The sequence below is a fragment of the Macaca fascicularis genome, chromosome 4, assembly GCF_037993035.2.
Source record: "Macaca fascicularis isolate 582-1 chromosome 4, T2T-MFA8v1.1".
NCBI classification, from domain to species: Eukaryota; Metazoa; Chordata; class Mammalia; order Primates; family Cercopithecidae; genus Macaca; species Macaca fascicularis.
The window spans coordinates 172,409,653-172,429,822 of record NC_088378.1 but is presented as its reverse complement, the minus strand read 5'-3'; the positions used below and the strand labels follow the sequence as shown (position 1 = coordinate 172,429,822).

General features: G+C 41.9%; 2 protein-coding genes across 17 annotated transcripts in view; both read right to left on the bottom strand.

Annotated features, from left to right (window-relative positions):
• The window catches only part of EXOC2 (exocyst complex component 2), a 207,783-nt gene that overhangs the window by 169,555 nt on the left and 18,058 nt on the right, over positions 1-20,170 (bottom strand). Inside the window, exon 2 of one of the 16 annotated variants that reach the window (XM_065544515.1) lies at positions 2,532-2,626. The exons of the other annotated variants lie outside the window; for them this stretch is intronic. The gene's annotated coding sequence lies outside the window, so the exon portion shown is untranslated. The remainder of the gene's footprint in view (positions 1-2,531; positions 2,627-20,170) is intronic. 16 annotated transcript variants of the gene reach the window in all.
• Positions 1,161-2,524, bottom strand: HUS1B (HUS1 checkpoint clamp component B). Its single transcript, XM_065544518.2, has one exon. It carries the CDS (start codon positions 2,322-2,324, stop codon positions 1,473-1,475), a length of 852 nt encoding a protein of 283 aa, XP_065400590.1. The 5' UTR covers positions 2,325-2,524; the 3' UTR covers positions 1,161-1,472.

Genomic DNA, 20,170 nt, shown 5'->3' with positions numbered 1-20,170 from the left:
GACTCCCTCTCTACAAAATACAATTAAAAAGTTAGCTGGGCATGGTGGCATGCACCTATAGTCCCAGCTATGGGGGAGACTGTGGAAGGAGGATTGTTTGAGCTCAGAAGTTTGAAGCTGTAGTGAGCCATGATTGTGCCACTGCATTCCAGCCTGGGTGACAGAGTAAGACCCTGATTAAAAAAAAAAAAAAAAAAGTAGAGCCTTAAGGAATTGCTACACTCTTAAGATAAAACAAACAGATGAAGAGTTGCTTCTTATAGATAAGCAAAGAAAGTGATTTTTTTGAGATGGAATCTACTCCTGGTGAAGATGCTGTGAATACTGTTGAAATAACAACTAAAGATTTAGTACAGTGTATAAACTTGGTTGATAAACCAGTAGCAGGGTTTGAGAGGACTGACTGTTTTGAGAGAAGTTCTACTGTGGACAAAATACCCAAAGCATCCCATGATAAAGAGAAATCTTTCACAAAAGTCAATCGATCCAGCAAGTTCACTACCTTATTTTAAGAAACTGCCACAGCTACCTGAGCCTTCCAACAACCACCACTAGAATCGGTCAGCAGCTATCAAGAGGGAGATAAAGGCCTCCCACCAGCAAAAAGATTATGACTTGCTGAGGGCTCAGATGATGAGTAGCATTTTTTACCAATGAAGTATTTTAAAATTAAGATGTGTACTTTTTTAGACATAGTACTATTGTACTCTCAACAGACTACAGTGTAATGCAAACATAAGGTTTATATGTACTGAAAATCCAAAAACTCATCTGTCTTTATTGCAATATTTGCTTTTTGCAGTGGTGTGGAACCAAACTTGGAATATCTCTGAGATATGCCTATATTTCCTTGATTCCTAATGTGAGTATGATACATGTGAAAAATTGTGAAAAATGAATCTAATAAATAAGCAATTCAAACTATGTAGATAATAAATCTCAAAACCATGTATACTGATACATTCTTTGATATATCCTATGACAAAACACAGCTTAACAAAGAATATGTAATGCGCACACACGCTAAATACCTTTCATCTTGCAGATATATTCAGCTCTCTACATAAGAAATACCCTCGGAAAACATTTATGCATATTTTAAAATGAGAACTTTCCTGCTTTACACAGCAGCATTTTATAATAAAATACTGATGCAATTGTTTCAGGATTCAAAAATATTTATTTCATTACAACCCTGTTTTTCCCCCCGAAAAAAAGTTGAAGAATAATTTACTTGTTAGAATCTTAAGCAGGAAAAAAAACCTGACAAACCCAACAAACAAAAACATAAACTACCCAACTGTTTTATCAATGCTTTAATACAAATTTTGCAAAGGAGGAAGGGCTCCACAAAATATACGCCCTGTATAAGTCAGAGAAGGTGCAAACTTTCAACCCAATTAACTCAGGGTCTGTTTCAGTTTTGAAAAGATCATAAGCTTAAAAAAAACAAATCTACGCTGGCTGAATTTTTACAAAGCAGGAATGAAATACTGGAGAGAGACATCTCCTTGAACCAAAACAAGCTGAAGAAGACTATTGTCCCAAATATTGCATAAGGCCATCGTGGGATTTATTTGCTGTCCCTCCAAAAACTGCAGGAGCTTCCGATTATCTACCCGCACTTGCACCACGCTCTCCAGGTCTCTGTGTGGAGGCACACCAGCCGACTCCGGAGGGTTTCCAAGATTTTTAAAGTAACTTTTAATGGACACCACCTCCGTCTCCATACTCAGGGTCATCCTGCCCCTGAGGTTTGCTTCCACCAGCACGTGATCGCCCACGTTCGCCATCCTCTCCACGATGCTCCTCAGCGTCCTCCAGCGCGGCAGGTGGATGCTCGCGTCGGCGGCGCGCAGGCTGGGCGGCGGGCAGTCTCGCCACGCTCTCCGGGGAAGCACCTGCACGGGCAGATCGTGCACCACGCTGCGAGCGCGGCCCAGGGGCGAGGCCAGCGCCACCGCCACCGTGAGGCAGGGGCGGCGCCTGTGGGTCAGCTGCAGCTTCAGGGAGGACGCGCCCGCCGCGCTTCTCGCCGCCCTGGACAGGTGCTCCGCCGTCAGCTCCAGGTGGATCTCATCGAGCTCTTCCGAGACACCTTCCATGTGAAACTGCTGGAAGGCTCCCCGCCGCACCTCGCACCACAGCCCGGCCTCGCACCACAGCCCGGCCTCACGGAGGCCGCGGAAGCCCGCGGGGCCGAAGCACAGGCTGTCAGGGCGCACGCGGAGCACGCAGACCTTCGCCAGCCTGGCGACGGTGCCGCTGACGTGGATGAACAGCTCTAGACGGCCCTTGCCGGTGATCTTGGCGCGAAACTTCATGACGCCACAGCGAAGGCAACTCGGGGCCTCTGAGGGGAATGCCGCGTGCCACAAGTCCTTCCGGTCCGCTGGGGTCCCCGGCGCTGCCCTCCCCGCCCTCCCTCCGGGCCCCAGCAGGGCAGGCACTCGGGTTCCGGGCTCTGTTCTGGCTTCCGCAGCCCCAGGCCTGGAGCCGACGCCGGGCGGGCGCGCCAACGCCGTTCTCACCTGCCCGCCAGCCCTCTCACAAAACGCTTCCGTTTCCGCTCCGGTTATGAGAAGAGCAGGCATTCCACTGCTGACACTCCTCAGTATTCTCGCCACTATGAAGACAAAGTCATCACTCAGATAAATTAACCACTTTTAATCTCTATGGCATACACACTGATACCATCTTCATCAATCGTACATGAAGATATAGTTCCACGGGTCGTACGAAATAATAGCATACTAGGCACACATTTTACAACCTCATCTTCACACATTAAATATGTAACAGGCATCTCTCCATGTTGGTGAAACAAATCTACATCATTTTCATGGCTGCTCAGTTTTCCAATGTATAGAGTTAGAATACAAGTGGCATTGAGATGATTTCCAATTTTTTGCTATTATGAACACAATGAATATTTTTGTACAAAATAGTTTTGCCCATTTACTCAAGTATTTCCTTGCGTTAAATTCCGAAGTGAAGTGCTGGTCAATGAATGCACTTTTAAAATCCTAATAAATATTTTCAAACTGGTCTGCAGAAAGCTGCGTGAACACTCTAGCCCACCAGCAACACTGGATATTAGCAATCTGTTTCATCTGTGGCACTCTGGCAGGCAAAAAAAAAAAAAAAATTCAACTTGCACTGTGTGTGAATTCCATTTTATGGCCTTCGCATCTTTTTATTGAGTTTATTTTTCTTGATTTCAAGATATCTAGAAAGAACATTAACCCTCTGTCCATTACATGTACTGTAAATATCTTCCCCAGTTTATCATGTGACTTTTCACACTGTTTTTGGTACTCTTTGCTCTTGGGAAATATTGAATCTTTTTTTATGTCAAACCTATTGACCTCTTCTCTACTACTTCTAGGGTCATGCTTTCAAAGTCCTGTTTCTGGTACTTTAATGTTATCTGTTTTTATGACTTAGTTGTTTGACTCAGTTGAAATCTTGCAGTACCGAATACCTAGCTGATACACACAATTCACTAAACAATCCACTTCTCCACTAATCTGAAATGTCAATTTTATTTTAGACAAAAAATTCTCATTTTTGTCTCAATGTTTCCTGGCCCTCTCTATATTTTCTCCCACTGCCCTATCTTGCACCTGTACCAGTGATTTAATTTCCATATTATATTTCAATATCGAATAGGACAATCTTTCAGAACTTCTCTCATTCTCTCACAGATATTGCTCCAGAGGAACTCTAAAATATTTTGTCAGAGTCTAAAAATAATCTTCCTGGAATTTTGCTGGGAATTATCACCACCCTGACATAGTACATACTTACACTTCTTTGTTTGCTGTCTAGCTCTAACCACAATAATGTAACTTAGAGGAGTTCTTATTTGTTCCGTATACCACTGGACAGCCAGCATTTAGAACAGTATCTGCCATGCAACTGGTATTCAACACAAATTTTTACATGAATGTATGAAATGTATAAATTGCAAGGTAATTTCAGGATATTTTGTATATATAAAAAATATATATATATATATATATATATTTTTTTTTTTTGAGACAAAGTCTGACTCTCATCACCCAGGCTAGAGTGCAATGACGCGATCTCAGCTCACTGCAACCTCTGCCTCCCGCCTCGGCCTCCTGAGTAGCTGGGATTACAGGTGCCTGCCACCATGCCCAGCTAATTTTTGTATTTTTAGTAAAGATGAGGTTTTACCATGCTGGCCAGGCTGGTCTCCAACTCCTGATCTCAAGTGATCTGCCCGCCTTGGCCTCTCAAAGTGCTGGGATTACAGATGTGAGCCACCGCGCCTAGCCAGGATATTTAAAATATTTACATTAAATCCTCCCACTTATTCAAACCATTTTTTTGACTGTCAATGAATTATTCAGTTCTGTTCTTGGGGAGTTCACATAATATATAGTATCTTGAAGTCAGTCAAGTCACTGAGCTCTCCTGAAATAATTTTTCAACTGATCTTTTATGTTTCTTATGTAGAAAATCTTACTGTCTTCATGTACTATAATTATGGTTTTTACTCCTCAAGGTTTATGTCATTTATTTAACTGACATTGTGTTTGATGTAGTTTTCAAAACACTGGTGAATAACAGTGGTACTAGCATCTCTGTCTTATTTGTAACTAATGAGGAATCCTCTAGAGCAGTGTTTCCCAAATTGTCATTAGTGCCCCCAAGAGTCTTTTTAGGTTTTTTCCCTAATTGCCCTTCATGAAATTTTATTAATAATACCATTAATATAATATATATCTGTATTATATACTATATGTATATCTTTACTTTATGTCAAGATTTATTTTGTCCCCTCAAGAATTATTCCTCCTGTTGATAATCCATGCTTTAACATGATGTTTGCTATTAATACTTTATTATGCAAACAAAATATTTAGTCTTAATTTCTTGGGGTTCTACTTTTAAAATTAGGAATGGATATTAAATTTTATCAAATAGTTTTTCATCATCCTTCAAGATAATTTTTCACCTAATATAGCAAATTAAAGTAATAGATTTCCAATTACTGAATTACTGTATAATCTAGGAATAAACAGTACTTGGTTCCATGTTCCAGTCCTTTAAACACTCCTGGATTTGATTTACTAACATTTTACTTAGGAGTTCTACATCTTTAATTGTAATTGGTCTAGAATTATCTTCTCTTGTACTATTAATTTGCTTTTGGTATCCAGACATATTCAACATTTCAATATTATTGGGCTGTTCTATATCCACAGCAGCTATGTTTCACTTACAGAAAGAATGTGAAGTTTCCCATACTTGTCACCTTATAGTAGCTTAAATAGTATAGGAATAATCTGTTCCTTGTAGGTTTCCTATAAGTAGCTTCTAAAACCATCTATTTCTAGTGCCTTGCTGGGTATGAGTATTTGGGAATTTCTTTCATGCTTCTATGTCCGTATGTCTTAAGACAATTTTACTGTATTTTGAGAAAGTCACAAATGTCATTTTGATTTTCAAATTTAATATGCTTTTATATGTAAAAATCTATTTTCTCAGAGTTAGATGTGCCAATCAATGACTGTTTTACTAATTTTTATAGTCTTTGATGTAAGTTGTCAATTCTATTTTCTTTTTTCAGAAGAACCATGATCAAATTCATCACTTTCCACTTCAGTATTAACTCCTTTTTGCATTTTGCTATTTCCTTCCTACCTTTCTGGACTGAACACTTAGTCCATTTGTTTTCATTCTCTTTGCTTAATAACATTTAGAGCCACTATTTTTCCTACCTGTAGCTTTGATCATATAGCATTATTAAATAAAATTATGAAAAGCCACTGATTTGAACTGAGTTGCTGCATTACACCCAACAGAGCAACTCAAAATGGAGTCACTCATGCTAGGTTTCCAAATCACAAACCAAAATCTAAACTGTTTACCTGTAATATCTGACCTTGCAGGAAATCTTGAGGAATGCACTCAAGTTTCTTTTGTCGAATCTCTTTATTTACTTATTTAGTGAGCTTCCCTGATGCACATTTTAGATCAAGAGTCAGGAAACGGATTTAGGGGGACAGATCATTGTGTCAACAGGAGGCAGGACTAGATCGCAGGCCCAGACAGAGCAGCATGGGAAGGCTTGCATTGTGAATTTTAGCCCCAGATTGACTGCAAGAACAATACCAGTAATCTCAGACCCTCTGAAGGAAGTAAACTGCTCTTGCAGGACCCAGAAGACAATCCAAATACTGTGACTGCCCCAGCTGTGGAAGTGGGAAAGGGGGAACTTCCTCTCCCAAACACACACTCCCACTGAAGACGCTGAAGGTCTGTTTGCAGGAGAAGTTTCCGACTTTACCTGGAGCTGAGTCAATGTGGAGAGGCGAGTGAAATACAGTGGTAGAGGAAGCAGCAGAAAGGCCCTGGGAGCTCACTGTGTCCCCTTGCAGGTCATTCCTGCCTGGCACCACAGGGATTCATCTGGAAGGTGGCCTGAGGAGCAGGGGGTGCAACTCTACAGGGAGAAGGAAATCTCTAACTGAACTTTGTAACAATTTGAACGGAGTGAGAAGCCTCCTGGCCAGAACTTGGTAGAGGACGCAAATCCGGTGTGCAGACTCCACAGGCAGGGAGAGAACTCAGCCTTTTTAGTTCACAGCTGGGAGGCAGGTAGCCTGGGGCAGATTTTTAAGCCTATCTTGCCACTCGGGGCTGTTGTGGGGGGCACGGTGGTTGTGAGACCAGCCCTTCAGTTATGCGTGGGAGCTGGGTGAGGTCTGTGACTGCAGGCTTTCCCCCACTTCACTGACAAACTGCATGACTCAGCAGAGACAGCCATAATGCCAGGTACACAACTCCACCCCCATCCCCCAAGACTCACCCATCCCCATTCCCCAATCCCCCACCCCTCCCACCTCCCACCCCCCCACCCCCACCCCCCACCACCCCCCGCCGCCACCTGATTGTCCTTCCCTACCCAACCTGATAGCCGAAGACAAAGGACACACAACACACAATCTTGGGAGTTCTAGGGCCCCACCCACCGCCTGTCCCTCTCCACACTACTACAGCTGATGCTTTCTGGAAAGCACCACCTGGCAGAAGGCCAACCAGCACAAAAATAGAGCATTAAACCACCAAAGCTAAGGACCCTCCTGCACCTTCTGCCACCTCCACTGGAACAGGCGCTGATATTCACGGCTGAGAGACCATAGATGGTTCACATCACAGGACTCTGTGCAGGCAACCTCCAGTACCAGTGCAGAGCCGGGTAGACTCGCTAGGTGGCTAGACCTGGAAGAGAGACAACAATCATGCAGTTCGGCTCACATGAAGCCACATCCACAGGAAAAGGGGGAGAGAACTACATCAAGGGAACACTTTGTGGGACAAAAGAATCAGAACAACAGCCTTCAGCCCTAGACCTTCCCTCTGACAGAGCCTACCCAAATGAGAAGGAACCAGAAAACCAACCCTGGTAATACGACAAAACAAGTCTCTTCAGCATCCCCCCAGAGTCGCACTAGTTCACCAGCAATGGATCCAAACCATGAAGAAATCCCTGATTTACCTGAAAAAAAATTCAGGAGGTTAGTTATTAAGCTAATCAAGGAGGGATCAGGGAAAGGCGGAGCCAACGCAAGGAAATCAAATAAATACAAAAAGTGAAGGGAGAAATATTCAAGGAAATAGCTTAAAGAAAAAACAATCAAAAATTCAGGAAACTTTGGACACATTTTTAGAAATGTAAAATGCTCTGGAAAGTCTCAGCAACAGAATCGAACAAGTAGAAGGAAGAAATGCAGAGCTCGAAGGTCTACAAATTAACCAATCGAACAATGACAAAGAAAAAAGAAGAAAATATGAATAAAGTCTCCAAGGAGTCTGGGGTGATGTTAAATGACCAAACCTAATAATCAGTATTCCTGAAGAAGACGACAATTCTAAAAGCTTGGAAAATGTATTTTGGGGGAACAATCATGGAAAACTTCCTCAGTCCTGCTAGAGACTCAGACATCCAAATACAAGAAGCACAAAGAACACCCAGGAAATTCACTGCAAAAAGATCATCACCTAGGCACACTGTCATCGGGTTATACCCAGTTCTGACTAAGGAAAGAGCTAAGACTAAGAGCTGTGAGACAGAAGCACCAGGTAATCTACAAAGGAAAACCTATCAGAGTAACAGCAGATTTCTCAGCAGAAAGCCTACAAGCTAGAAGGGTTTGAGGCCCTATCTTCAGCCCCCTCAAACAGAACAATTATCAACCAAGAGTTCCGTATCCACTGAAACTATGCATCATATATGAGGGAAAGATACAGTCTTTCAGACAAACAAATGCTGAGAGAATTTGCCATTACCAAGCTAGTACTACAAGAACTGCTAAAAGGAGCTCTAACTCTTGAAACAAATTCTGGAAACACAACAAAACAGAACCTCTTTAAAGCATAAATCACACAGGACCTATAACAAAAATGCACGTTACAAAGCAAAAACAAACAAAAAAAACAACAAAAAAACAAAGTACACAGGCAACAGCATGATGAATGCAACAGTACCTCACATTTCAATACTAACATTGAGTGTAAATGGCCTAAATGCTCCACTTAAAAGATACAGAAGCACAGAATGGATAAGAACTCACCAACCAATGATCTGCTGCCTTCAGGAGACTCAGCTAACACATAAGGACTCACATAAAGTAAAGGGGTGGAAAAAGGCATTTCATGCAAATGGACACCAAAAGCCAGCAGGGGTAGCTATTCTTATATCAGACAAAACAAACTTTAAAGCAACAGCAGTTAAAAGAAAGGGGAAATTACGTAATGGTAAAAGGCCTTATTCAACAGGAAAATATCACAATCCTAAACATATATGCACCTAAAACTAGAGTTCCCAAATTTATAAAACAATTACTAATAGACCTAAGCAATGAGACAGACAGAAACACAATTAATAGTAGGGACTTCAATACTCCACTGACAGCACTAGACTGGTCATCAAGACAGAAAGTCAACAGAAACAATGGATTTAAATGATACCTTGGAACAAATGGACTTAACAGATACATACAAAACACTTCATCCAACAACTGCAAAATATGTATTCTATTCAGCAGCACACGGAACCTTCTCCATGACAGACTATATGATAGGCCATAAAATGAGCCTCAATAAATTTAAGAAAATTGAAATTATATCAAGCACTCTCTCAGACCACAGTGGAATAAAACTGGAAATCAACTCCAAATGGAATCTTCAAAACCATGCAAATACATGGAAATTAAATAACCTGCTCCTGAATGAGCATTGGGTCAAAAACGAAATCAAGATGGGAATTAAAAAATTCTTCGAACTTAATGACAATAATGAAACAACCTATCAAAACCTCTGGGATACAGCAAAGGTGGCGCTATGAGGAAAATTCATAGTTCCAACCACCTGTATCAAAAGTCGGAAAAAGCACAAACAGACGCTCTAAGGCCACACCTCGAGGAACTAGAGAAACAAGAACAATCCAAACCCAAACCCAGCGGAAGAAAGGAAATAACCATGATCAGAGCAGACTTAAATGAAACTGAAAAAACAACAACAAAATACAAAAGATAAATGGAACAAAAAGCCAGTTCTAGGACACTGAGGCAGGAGAACCGCTTGAAGCCGGGAGGTGGAGGCTGCAGTGAGCCGAGATCATGCCACTGCACTCCAACCTGGGCACCAGAGCAACACTTTGTTTCAAAAAAAACAAAAGCTGGTTCTTTGAAAAGATAAATAAAATTGACAGACCATTAGCATGATTAACCAACAAAAGAAGGCAGAAAATCCAAATGATCTCACTAAGAAATGCAACAGGAGATATTACAACTGACACCACTGAAATATGAAAGATCCCTCAAAGCTACTATGAACACCTTTACACACATAAACTAGAAACCTAGAAGAGACGGATAAATTCCTGGGAAAATACAACCCTCCTAGCTTAAATCAGGAAGAAATAGATACCCTGAACAGACAAATAACAAGCAGCAAGATTGAAATGGTAATTTAAAAATTACCACCAAATAAAAGTCCAGGACCAGAGGGATTCACAGCAGAATTCTACCAAACATTCAAAGAACTGGTACCCATCCTTTTGACACCATTCCACAAGACAGAGAAGGAACCCTCCCTAATTCATTCTATGAAACCAGCATCACCCTAATATCAAAACCAGGAAAGGACATAACCAAAAAAGAAAACTACAGACCGATATCCCTGATGAACATAGATGCTAAAATCCTTAACAAAATACAAGCTAACTGAATCCAACGACATATCAAAAAGATAATCCACCATGATCAAGGGGGTTTCATACCAGGGATGCAGGGGTAGTTTAACATACACAAGTCAATAAATATGACGCACCACATAAAGAGAATTAAAAACAAAAATCACATGATCATCTCAATAGAGACAGAAAAAGCGTATGACAAAATTCAACATCCCTTTATAATTAAAACTCTCAGCAAAATTGGCATACAAACGACATATTTAATGTAATAAAAGACATGTATGACAAACCCACAGCCAACATAATACTGAATGGGGAAAAGTTGAAAGCATTCCCTCTGAGAATGGGAACAAGACAGGGATGCCCACTCTCACCACTCCTCTTCAACATAGTACTGGCAGTCCTAGCCAGAGCAATCAGACAAGAGAAAGAAATAAAGGCATCCAAATCAGTGAAGAGGAAGTCTATCTGTCACTGTTTGCTGAAGATATTATCATTTACCTTGAAAACTCTAAGGACTCCACCAGAAAGCTCCTAAAACTGATAAAAGAATTCAGCAAAGTTTCCAGATACAAAATTAATGTACACAAATCAGTAGCTCTTCTATTCACCAACAGCAACCAAGTGGAGAATCAAATCAAGAACTCAACCCCTTTTACAATAGCTGCAAAAATAAATAAAATACTTAGGAATATGCCAAACCAAAAAGGTAGGTCTTTCAGAAGACCTCTACAGAGAAAACTACAAAACCCTGCTGAAAGAAATTGCAGATGACACAAAAAAAATGAAAACACAACCCATGCTCATGGATGAGTAGAATCAATATTGTGAAAATGGCCATACTGTCAAAAGCAATCTACAAATTCCATGCGCTCTCCATCAAAATACCACCATCATTCTTTTTTTTTCTTTCTTTTTCTTTTTTTTTGAGACGGAGTCTTGCTCTGTCGCCCAGGCTGGAGTGCAGTGGCCGGATCTCAGCTCACTGCAAGCTCTGCCTCCCGGGTTTACGCCATTCTCCTGCCTCAGCCTCCCGAGTAGCTGGGGCTACAGGTGCCCACCACCGCGCCCGCCTAATTTTTTGTATTTTTTAGTAGAGACGGGGTTTCACCGTGTTAGCCAGGATGGTCTTGATCTCCTGACCTCATGATCCGCCCATCTCGGCCTCCCAAAGTGCTGGGATTACAGGCTTGAGCCACCGCGCCCAGCCTAATACCACCATCATTCTATACAGAATTAGAAAAAACAATTCTAAAATTCATATGGAACCAAAAAAGAGCCCACATAGCCAAAGCAAGACTAAGCAAAAACAACAAATCTGGAGGTACCACACTACCTGATTTCAAACTATCCTATAAGGCCATAGTCACCAAAACAGCGTGGTACTGACACACAGACCAGTGGAACAGAATAGAGAACCCAGAAGTAAAGTCAAATACTTACAGCCAACTGATCCTCGACAAAGCAAACAAAACCATAAAATGGGGAAAGGACACCCATTTCAACAAATGGTGCTAGGATAACTGGCTAGCCACATGTAGGAGAATGAAACTGGATCCTCATCTCTCACCTTATAAAAAAGTCAACTCAAGGTGGGTTAAGGACTTACACCTAAGACCTGAAACCATAAAAATTCTAGAAGATAATGTTGGAAAACCCCTTCTAGACATTGGCTTAGACAAGGATTTCATGACCAAAAATCCAAAAGCAAAGACAGTAGAAACAAAGGTAAATAGCTGGGACCTAATTAAACTAAAGAGCTTTTGCGTGGCAAAAGAAACAGCAGAGTAAAAAGACAACCCACAGAGTGGGAGAACATCTTCACAATCTATACATCTGACAAAGGACTAATATCCAGAATCTACAGTGAACTCAAACAAATCAGTAAGAAAAAAAAACATTCCCATCAAAAAGTGGGCTAAGGACATGAATAAACAACTCTCAAAAGAAGATATACAAATGGCCAACACACATATGAAAAAATGCTCAACATCACTAATGATCAGGGAAATGCAAATCAAAACCACAATGCGATACCATCTTACTCCTACAAGAATGGCCATAATCAAAAAATCAAAGAATCAAAATACAGTAGATGTTGGTCCGGATGCGGTGAACAGGGAACACTTCTACACTACCGGTGGGAATGCAAACTAGTACAGCTGCTCTGGAAAACAGTGTGGAGATTCCTTAAAGAACTAAAAGTAGAACTACCATTTGATTGAGCAATCCCACTACTGGGGATCCACCCAGAGCAAAATAACTCAATACTCAAAAAAGATACCTGCACACACGTTTATAGCAGCACAATTCACAATTGCAAAATCGTGGAAAACCCAAATGCCCATCAATCAATGAGTTGATAAAGAAACTGTGGTATGTATATACGATGGAATACTATGAAGCCATAAAAAGGAATGAATTAACAGCATTTGCAGTGATGTGGATGAGATTGGAGACTATTATTCTAAGAGAAGTAAATCAGGGATGGAAAACCAAACATTGTATGTTCTCACTGATATGTGGGATCTAAGCTATAAGGATGCAAAGGCGTAAGAATGATACAATGGACTTTGGGTACTTGGGGGGAAGAAGGGGAGGGAGGTGAGGGATAAAAGACTACAGGATATGGTGCAGTGTATACTGCTTGGGTGATGGGTGCACCAAAATCTCACAAATCACCACTAGAGAACTTACTCATGTAACCAAATACTACCTATATCCCAATAACTTACAGAAAATACAAATAAAAGTAAGAGTCAAGAAATTATAGTCATCAAGAGAAATCTAGTCTGCTACCTATTCTTGTGAATAAAGTTTTATCAGAACACAGCCACATTCATTTGATTCCAAGTCATTAAGGCTGCTTTCTCACTAAAAGAGTACACCTGAGCAATAGCAACTGAGCCCTCATGGCCAAAAACTACTACATTGCCCTTCACAAAAAGAGTGTGCCAATTTGTTAGGTGATGGTAAGTCAGCATCCTTTCTCCCAATAACATTCTCACATGAAACATTTTCAGCTGTAACTCCTTAATTTTCAGATGTAGAAGACACTTCTCTTGTTTCCAGCACTGGTATTTTCCTCATATTGACTGGAATATATCAGAAACTAGGAGGAAAAGTCAAAGCCACTGGAAAATACGTAAAGCCATCTTCACCATGGGAGTCATACTGATGCAAAACTGAGCAAATGATTCAAATGTTACTTATGTTTACAACAGGCACTTCAAAAACTGTTCAGCATCACTTCCAGAAAATTTAGGTCTATTAAATTATTATTTAGAATTGGGAAACTTGGTGATTTGCTGTTTTGTTTTGGCACTTTACAACTTTTTTTTCTGAGCAGTTTTATTAAGTTTACAGAAAAATTAAATTGAAATTAGAGTTTCCATCTACCCCTTCGCTACCAGTCCCTCCTGTTTCCTCTGTTATTAACATCTTGCATTAGTGTGGCCGCTGTTATATAACTGATGAGCCAATACTGATGCACCATTAACTAAGTTCCACAGTTCACACTGGGGCTCTTTGTGTTGTACATTTTATGAGTTTTGACAAATGTATAACTTATAATTGCATGTATCCAATATTACAGTATCATACCGAATACTTTCACTGCCTTAAAAGTCCCATTTTCCCTCTTCTCTTAGCATAGCAATTCTGTTAAAAAAAAAAAAAAAAAAAAAACATTTTTTCAGTGGCTATCTTAGAGTTTGCAATATGCATTTATAACTACACCAAGTTCACTCTCAAATAACACTTTCCCCATTCATGGATAGTGGAAGTACCTTGTAACAGTATTCCCACTTTCTTCTTCTCATCCCTTACAACACTGGTGTCATTCATTTTAATTATCTATAAGCTATAATCACCATATGTTTTGTTGCTGTTATTCTTCAGAACTGTTGTCTGTCAGATCAATTAAGAAAAACTATTTTACCTTCATTCATCTACAATGCTCCTCCTTTCTTCGTGTAGATCTGAGTTTCTAATCTACATCATTATCGTTTTGTTGTTTTTTGATGAATATCTTTTAGTGTTTCTTACAAGGACGGTTCACTGGTAACAAAGTTCCTCAACTTTTGTTTATCGGAGAAAGTATTTCTCATTTGCTTCTGAAGGATAATTTCATTTGTATACAGAATTTGATGGTGATAAGTGTGACGACTGGAAGAAGACGTACCCAGACAGCTCAGCTGGTAAAACATTATTTCTCAGTGTGTCTGTGAGGGTGTCTGGGGAAGTAACTGGCATTTGAATCAGTGGACTGAGTAAGAAAGCTCTGTTCTCACCCATTGTGAGCAGGCACCCCAAAGCCGGTTGAGGGTCTTGATCGAAAAGGCAGAGAAAAGGCAAATTCTCTCTTTTCTGGAACTGGGACACCCATCTTTTCCTGCTCTTGAATCACCAGAATGCCACGGTCTTCTGAGCTTTGGATTCCCAGGCTTATACCAGTGACCCCCCACCCCTCAGGTTCTGAGGCCTTTGACCTCACACTGACAGACACACTGTAGGCTCCCCTGGTTCTGAGGCCTTCAAACTTAGGCTTGCCAACACCTGTCATGGGACTTCTCAGCCTCCACAGTCATGTAAGACAGTTCCCCTAATAAATTCCCATCCATCCATCCATCCATCCATCCATCCATGCATCCATCCATCCGTGCATCCATCCATCCATCCATCCATCCATGCATGCATCCATCCATCCATCCATCCATCCATCCATCCATCCATCCATCCATGCATCCATCCATCCATCCATCCGTATCCTGTTGATTCTGTTTCTCTGGAAAGCCCTAATACACTGGGTTTTTTTCTTTCAGCACTTTATTTCACTTCACTCTATTCTTCCTTGCATGGTTTCTGAAGGGACATCTCATATGACTCTTATCTGTGCTCCCCTATAGTAAGTTGCTTCTTTCAAGAGTTTCTATTGGTTTTTAATTTTCTGCAATTGGAACAGGATATGCTTGAGTGTAGATTTTTGGTATTTGTCTTGCTCCATGTTCTCTGACCTCCCAGGATCTATGGATAGCTATTATAATTTTGGAAAATTTTCAGGCATTAATGCTTTAAATCATTCCCAGGAAGAGACTCAGCCATGCTGTGCTTCCATCATGTCTCCCCTACAGTCCCCTCATTGTTTCCCACGCTCTCTTCTGGGTGACGCATGATTTCTCCCTCTGTTGGCCTCCAGCATTCCAGAACTTAATTCCTCTGCCCTACCTTTTCAGGTGAAAGAAGTGCTCTTCTCATTGCCTGCAGAGCCCTGTGCTCACTGCTGAAATCTGCATTCTGCTGTCATCCTCAGCATCGGGTCTCTCAACACCTATCCCATCTGCTCCTTAGCCAACTAACTTTCACCATCCACTCATTCAGTCATCACTTTCTGTAGGAAGCTACACCTTCCCTCACCTCACTCCCCACCAACCTAACCTCCCTCAGCCCCAGGCTGGATTAATCGCACCCCCTCTATACTAATCTCTACCATTCAACCAGTAAAAGTAGAGAAACAGTGGTCTCTTGGGATCTACGAGTAATCGGTCCTGGGACATTCTGTGGTTACCAAAATCTGGGGATTCTCAGGTTCCCTACATAAAATTGCATAGTATTTGCATATAACCCATGCGCATCCACCAGCATACTCTAGATTACTAATCATCTCTAGATTACTTATAATACATAATACAATGTAAACTGTTATCAAACTGTACTGTTTTTGTTATTTTTTATTGCTGCATTGTTTTTCCTGAATATTTTCCATCTGTGGTTGGTTGAATCTGTCCATGCAGAACCCATAGATATGGAGAGCTGACTGTATTTCTTTATTACCTACGTGGTGCGAGGCACATGAAGGGGCTGAATAAATGCTTAGGAATGAACCTCTAACTGGTATGTCTGCTCCTCAAGGACAAGTGTTACCACCTGCAACTGTCTGCATCCCGCACCTGTCTGATCTCCCGCACCTGGCTGATCTCCCGCACCTGTCTGATCTCCCGCACCTGGCTGATCTCCCACACCTGTCTGCATCCCGCATCTGGCTGATCTCCCGCACCTGGCTGATCTCCCGCATCTGGCTGATCTCCCGCACCTGTCTGCATCCCGCATCTGGCTGATCTCCCGCACCTGTCTGCATCCCGCATCTGGCTGATCTCCCACACCTGTCTGCATCCCGCATCTGGCTGATCTCCCGCACCTGGCTGATCTCCCGCATCTGGCTGATCTCCCGCACCTGTCTGCATCCCGCACCTGGCTGATCTCCCACACCTGTCTGCATCCCGCACCTGGCTGATCTCCCGCACCTGTCTGCATCCCGCACCTGGCTGATCTCCTGCACCATGTCCTTGAACTCCATGGAGCTCAGATTCTTCCTGCTCCATGTGAAATGCAGCAAGCACAGCTTGAACTCCCCACATTCCAGCTACATGCCAGATCTTTCCAGCCAACCTGAAACACAGGTGTCTGTGGAGGAAGATAAGGAACCTCCTGTGGTCCCCTGCCAGCCCCGAACGTTGCTAGAGGCAATGGCTGAGGTTATACATTCTGGCAAATTCTGCTGGTCCTAACCAAAGCTGCCCAGTATGAAGGGAGTCTCCTTTGGAGGACACACCCTAGGAACAGCTGATTCTGTCTGGGGTTCCACCACTGCTGCTAGTGCTGTGGGTGGAGGGGGAGGCCACAAGGCCATGCTGGAGGCTGTGCTGGGCCAGTCTTCATCTCAAGGGGAGGCAGAGGACTGGCAGGCACTTTGACTGTTCTGCTGGTCTTTCAACCTGACTCCTGATCCTCCTCAAGCCACTGACTTTCTGTTACAGGAAAAAGAAAATGTGGGAAGAGCAGGCTCGCTGCTTTGGGCTGGAGAGACCCTAGGCTCTATCCGGAAGGATGGAGAAGGACCGCAACAGCTGGTGGGATCGGCTAAGGAAAGGACTTCACAGTGATGGTGTGGCCCTCCAGCTGACGTGTCCGGTAGCCCATTAATGAGTCCAGAATTTCCCTGACATGTAGCCCAAGGACAGCATTAACTCAGTGTGCCAGGGGTCCTTGGAGTCAGGGAGTGGCTGGACGTAGTTTCAGTTCCTCTTCATAGCCCACATTTATCTGTGGGTCCCTCATGATTTCCTCTGAAGTGCCTCTCTTACTGGGGTTTGGGAGCGGGAATTTCTTTAGGTGTTCATATTCCACAGACATGTAAAGGGAATGTGGTATATACCTGCTTTGGAAGCTCTGCAATAGTTCTGTCCATTGTAAGACAGAAACCTGATGACCACCGACCACTGCATAGAGAGTGACTCCCAGGCCACCCACATCCACCGCAGAGCCATCGTACTTCTGCGTATGTTGCCTACAAGAGTTTCAGGACAGTGTAAGAAGCACTGACACAGAAGTTATCTACCCTGTTGCCAAAGGTGACCTCGTTGCTAAAGCCAAAGTCTGTAAACGTGAAGTTCGGTTCAGCGTCCACACAAGCAGGTTCTTTGGCTGTATGTCCCTGTGCAGGATCCCCGTCTGGGGGCAGTACTATCTGTTGGATTCTGCCTTGGGCCAAAAACTTAGGCAGAGCCAGGGACTAAAACAGGTGCTTGGCATTTTACAATAATGACTCCTACTGAGGTCATAGCAAGAAATGGACCAATCACAGCTGAGGATAATCCACTGTGGTTTTCTCATTTTTGGTCTGAAGAACTTTTTTTTTAATTAAAAAAAAAAAAAAGGCAGGGAGGAGGACTTCAAAGGGCTTTCTGTTCACACAGGTGACAGTGATCAATACTTTTCAATGTGGCAAATTAAATCCATAGAATGCTTCCCTCCAGTCTGAAAATCTGTAATTTTGACTTTTAAAAACTCATAGTGTCCACACTGAAAATATTCCTTTATCTTTAATCTCTGAATGATTGGTCTCAAAATGATGCCACAACTTGCATCACATAAGAAAATGTTCTGTTGCATAAGACACAATAAGGTAACTATTAACATCTATAGAGCTGAGGGTAAGACACATTTTCATTTCTTATTTAGAGTTTTGCCAAGTCTCTGGAATAAATTCCTCTTTTCCATGAGCCAGGGAACTTGCTATGTCCATTGGGGTATCTTTAAATGTAGAAGTTGCAACTGTAGGTCAAGAAAGTAAGTCTTTTTCAGCCAGGCACAGTGGTGCACACCTGTAGTCCCAGCTACTTAGGAGGCTGAGGCAGAAGGACCACCTGAGCCCAGGAGTTCAAGACCAGCCTAGGTAACATCATGAGACTCCATCTCAAAAAAAAAAAAAAAAAATAAGCCTGGGCACGGTGGCTCATGCCTGTAATCCCAACACGTTGTGAGGCCAAGACAGGCAGATCACTTGAGGTCAGGAGTTAGAGACCAGTCTGGCCAACATGGCGAAATCCCGTCTCTACTAAAAGTGCAAAAACTAGCCAGGCATGGTGATGCACTCCTGTAGTCCCAGCTACTCGGGAGGCTGAGGCAGGAGGATCACTTGAACCTGGGAGGTGGAGGTTGCAGTGAGCCGAGTCTGGGTGACAGAGTGAGACTGTCTCAAAACAACAACAACAACAACAACAAACTGTATTTGTTTTTTAAGCCACCAAGTCATTACGTTCCACATCCATATCATTCAGCATCAATGGGGGGTGTAGGTGCTAGGCACGGTGCCAGGTGCCAGGACCTGAGGGGAAGGAACCAGAAGCCACTTCATTTATTCCTTCTCTAAAACTCATCCTTGAATTTTTCAGATTCAAGTATTTGACCTATATCATTTTGCTTCTCTCTAAAGAACAACTTTTAACATTTTAACTTCTTTTAATAGTTAAGGCAAATCTAATGGCAATAAATCCTCTCAATTTTGTCTGGAAAAATGTTTATTTCCCCTTCATGTTTGAAGGATAATTTCACTGGATGAGGAATTCTATGTAGGTGGGTCTCTTTTCCTTACTTGCTTGCATGGTTGCTGAAAAAAAGTCTGATGTAATTTCCATTCTTGTCTCTCTTCATGTAAGGTGTCCATTTCATCCCTAACCCCAGCTTCCCACAGTATCCTTCAGTATTTTGTTTTTTATTTTTCTACAGTTTGAATACAATATGCTAAGTGTAGATTTTTTCTTTTCTTTTCTTTTCTTTTTTTTTTTTTTTGGTACTTTCCTGCCTACTGTTCTCTGAATTTTCCAGATCTGGGAATATCATTAATTACGAAAAACTCTCAGCCATTATTATGGCAAATATTTCTTCTGTTCTTTTCTTCCTTCCCCTTCTTGGTTCCCACTACACATATGTTATACTTTGTGTAACTGTACCACAATTCTTGGATGTTCCATTCCATTTTCTTCAACCTTTTTTCTCTATTATAGTTTCTGAAGACTCTACTGACATTTCTTCCAGTTCACTGATTCTTTCCTCAGCCATGTCCGGTCTACTGATGTGCCCATCAAAGGCACCTTCTCTTCTGTGAGTTATTTCTACCATTTCTTTTCTATTCCTTCTTCAAGTCTCCATCTCTCTATTCACATTACTGATCTGTTGCATGTTATCCACTTTTCCCATCAGGGCCCTCCGCACGTAATCACAGCTATTTTAAATTACCGGTTCGATCATCCTAACGTCCTCACCACACCTCAATCTGGTTCTAATGCTCGCTCTGTTTCTTCCAAATGGGGTTGTTGTCTTTAGTTTTTGCCTTGTCATTTTTTGTTCAAAGCTGGATATGCTGTATTGGTTAAAGCAACTCAATACTGGTCTCCCACAGAAATTTTCATCCCAACTAAGAAGTTGGGATGCTCTGTATCTGCCTGTTGTCTCTCTTATTTGGGGGACAGTAGTTTACCCTGTGACCTCAATTTTCTGATAGATATAAGAAAAGTGGCTGATTTTCAGTTTGTTTAGCTTTTTCCTTATTGTGAGGATTAGAGTGGTGACCTCCAAGCTCCTTACGTCTCAGACCAG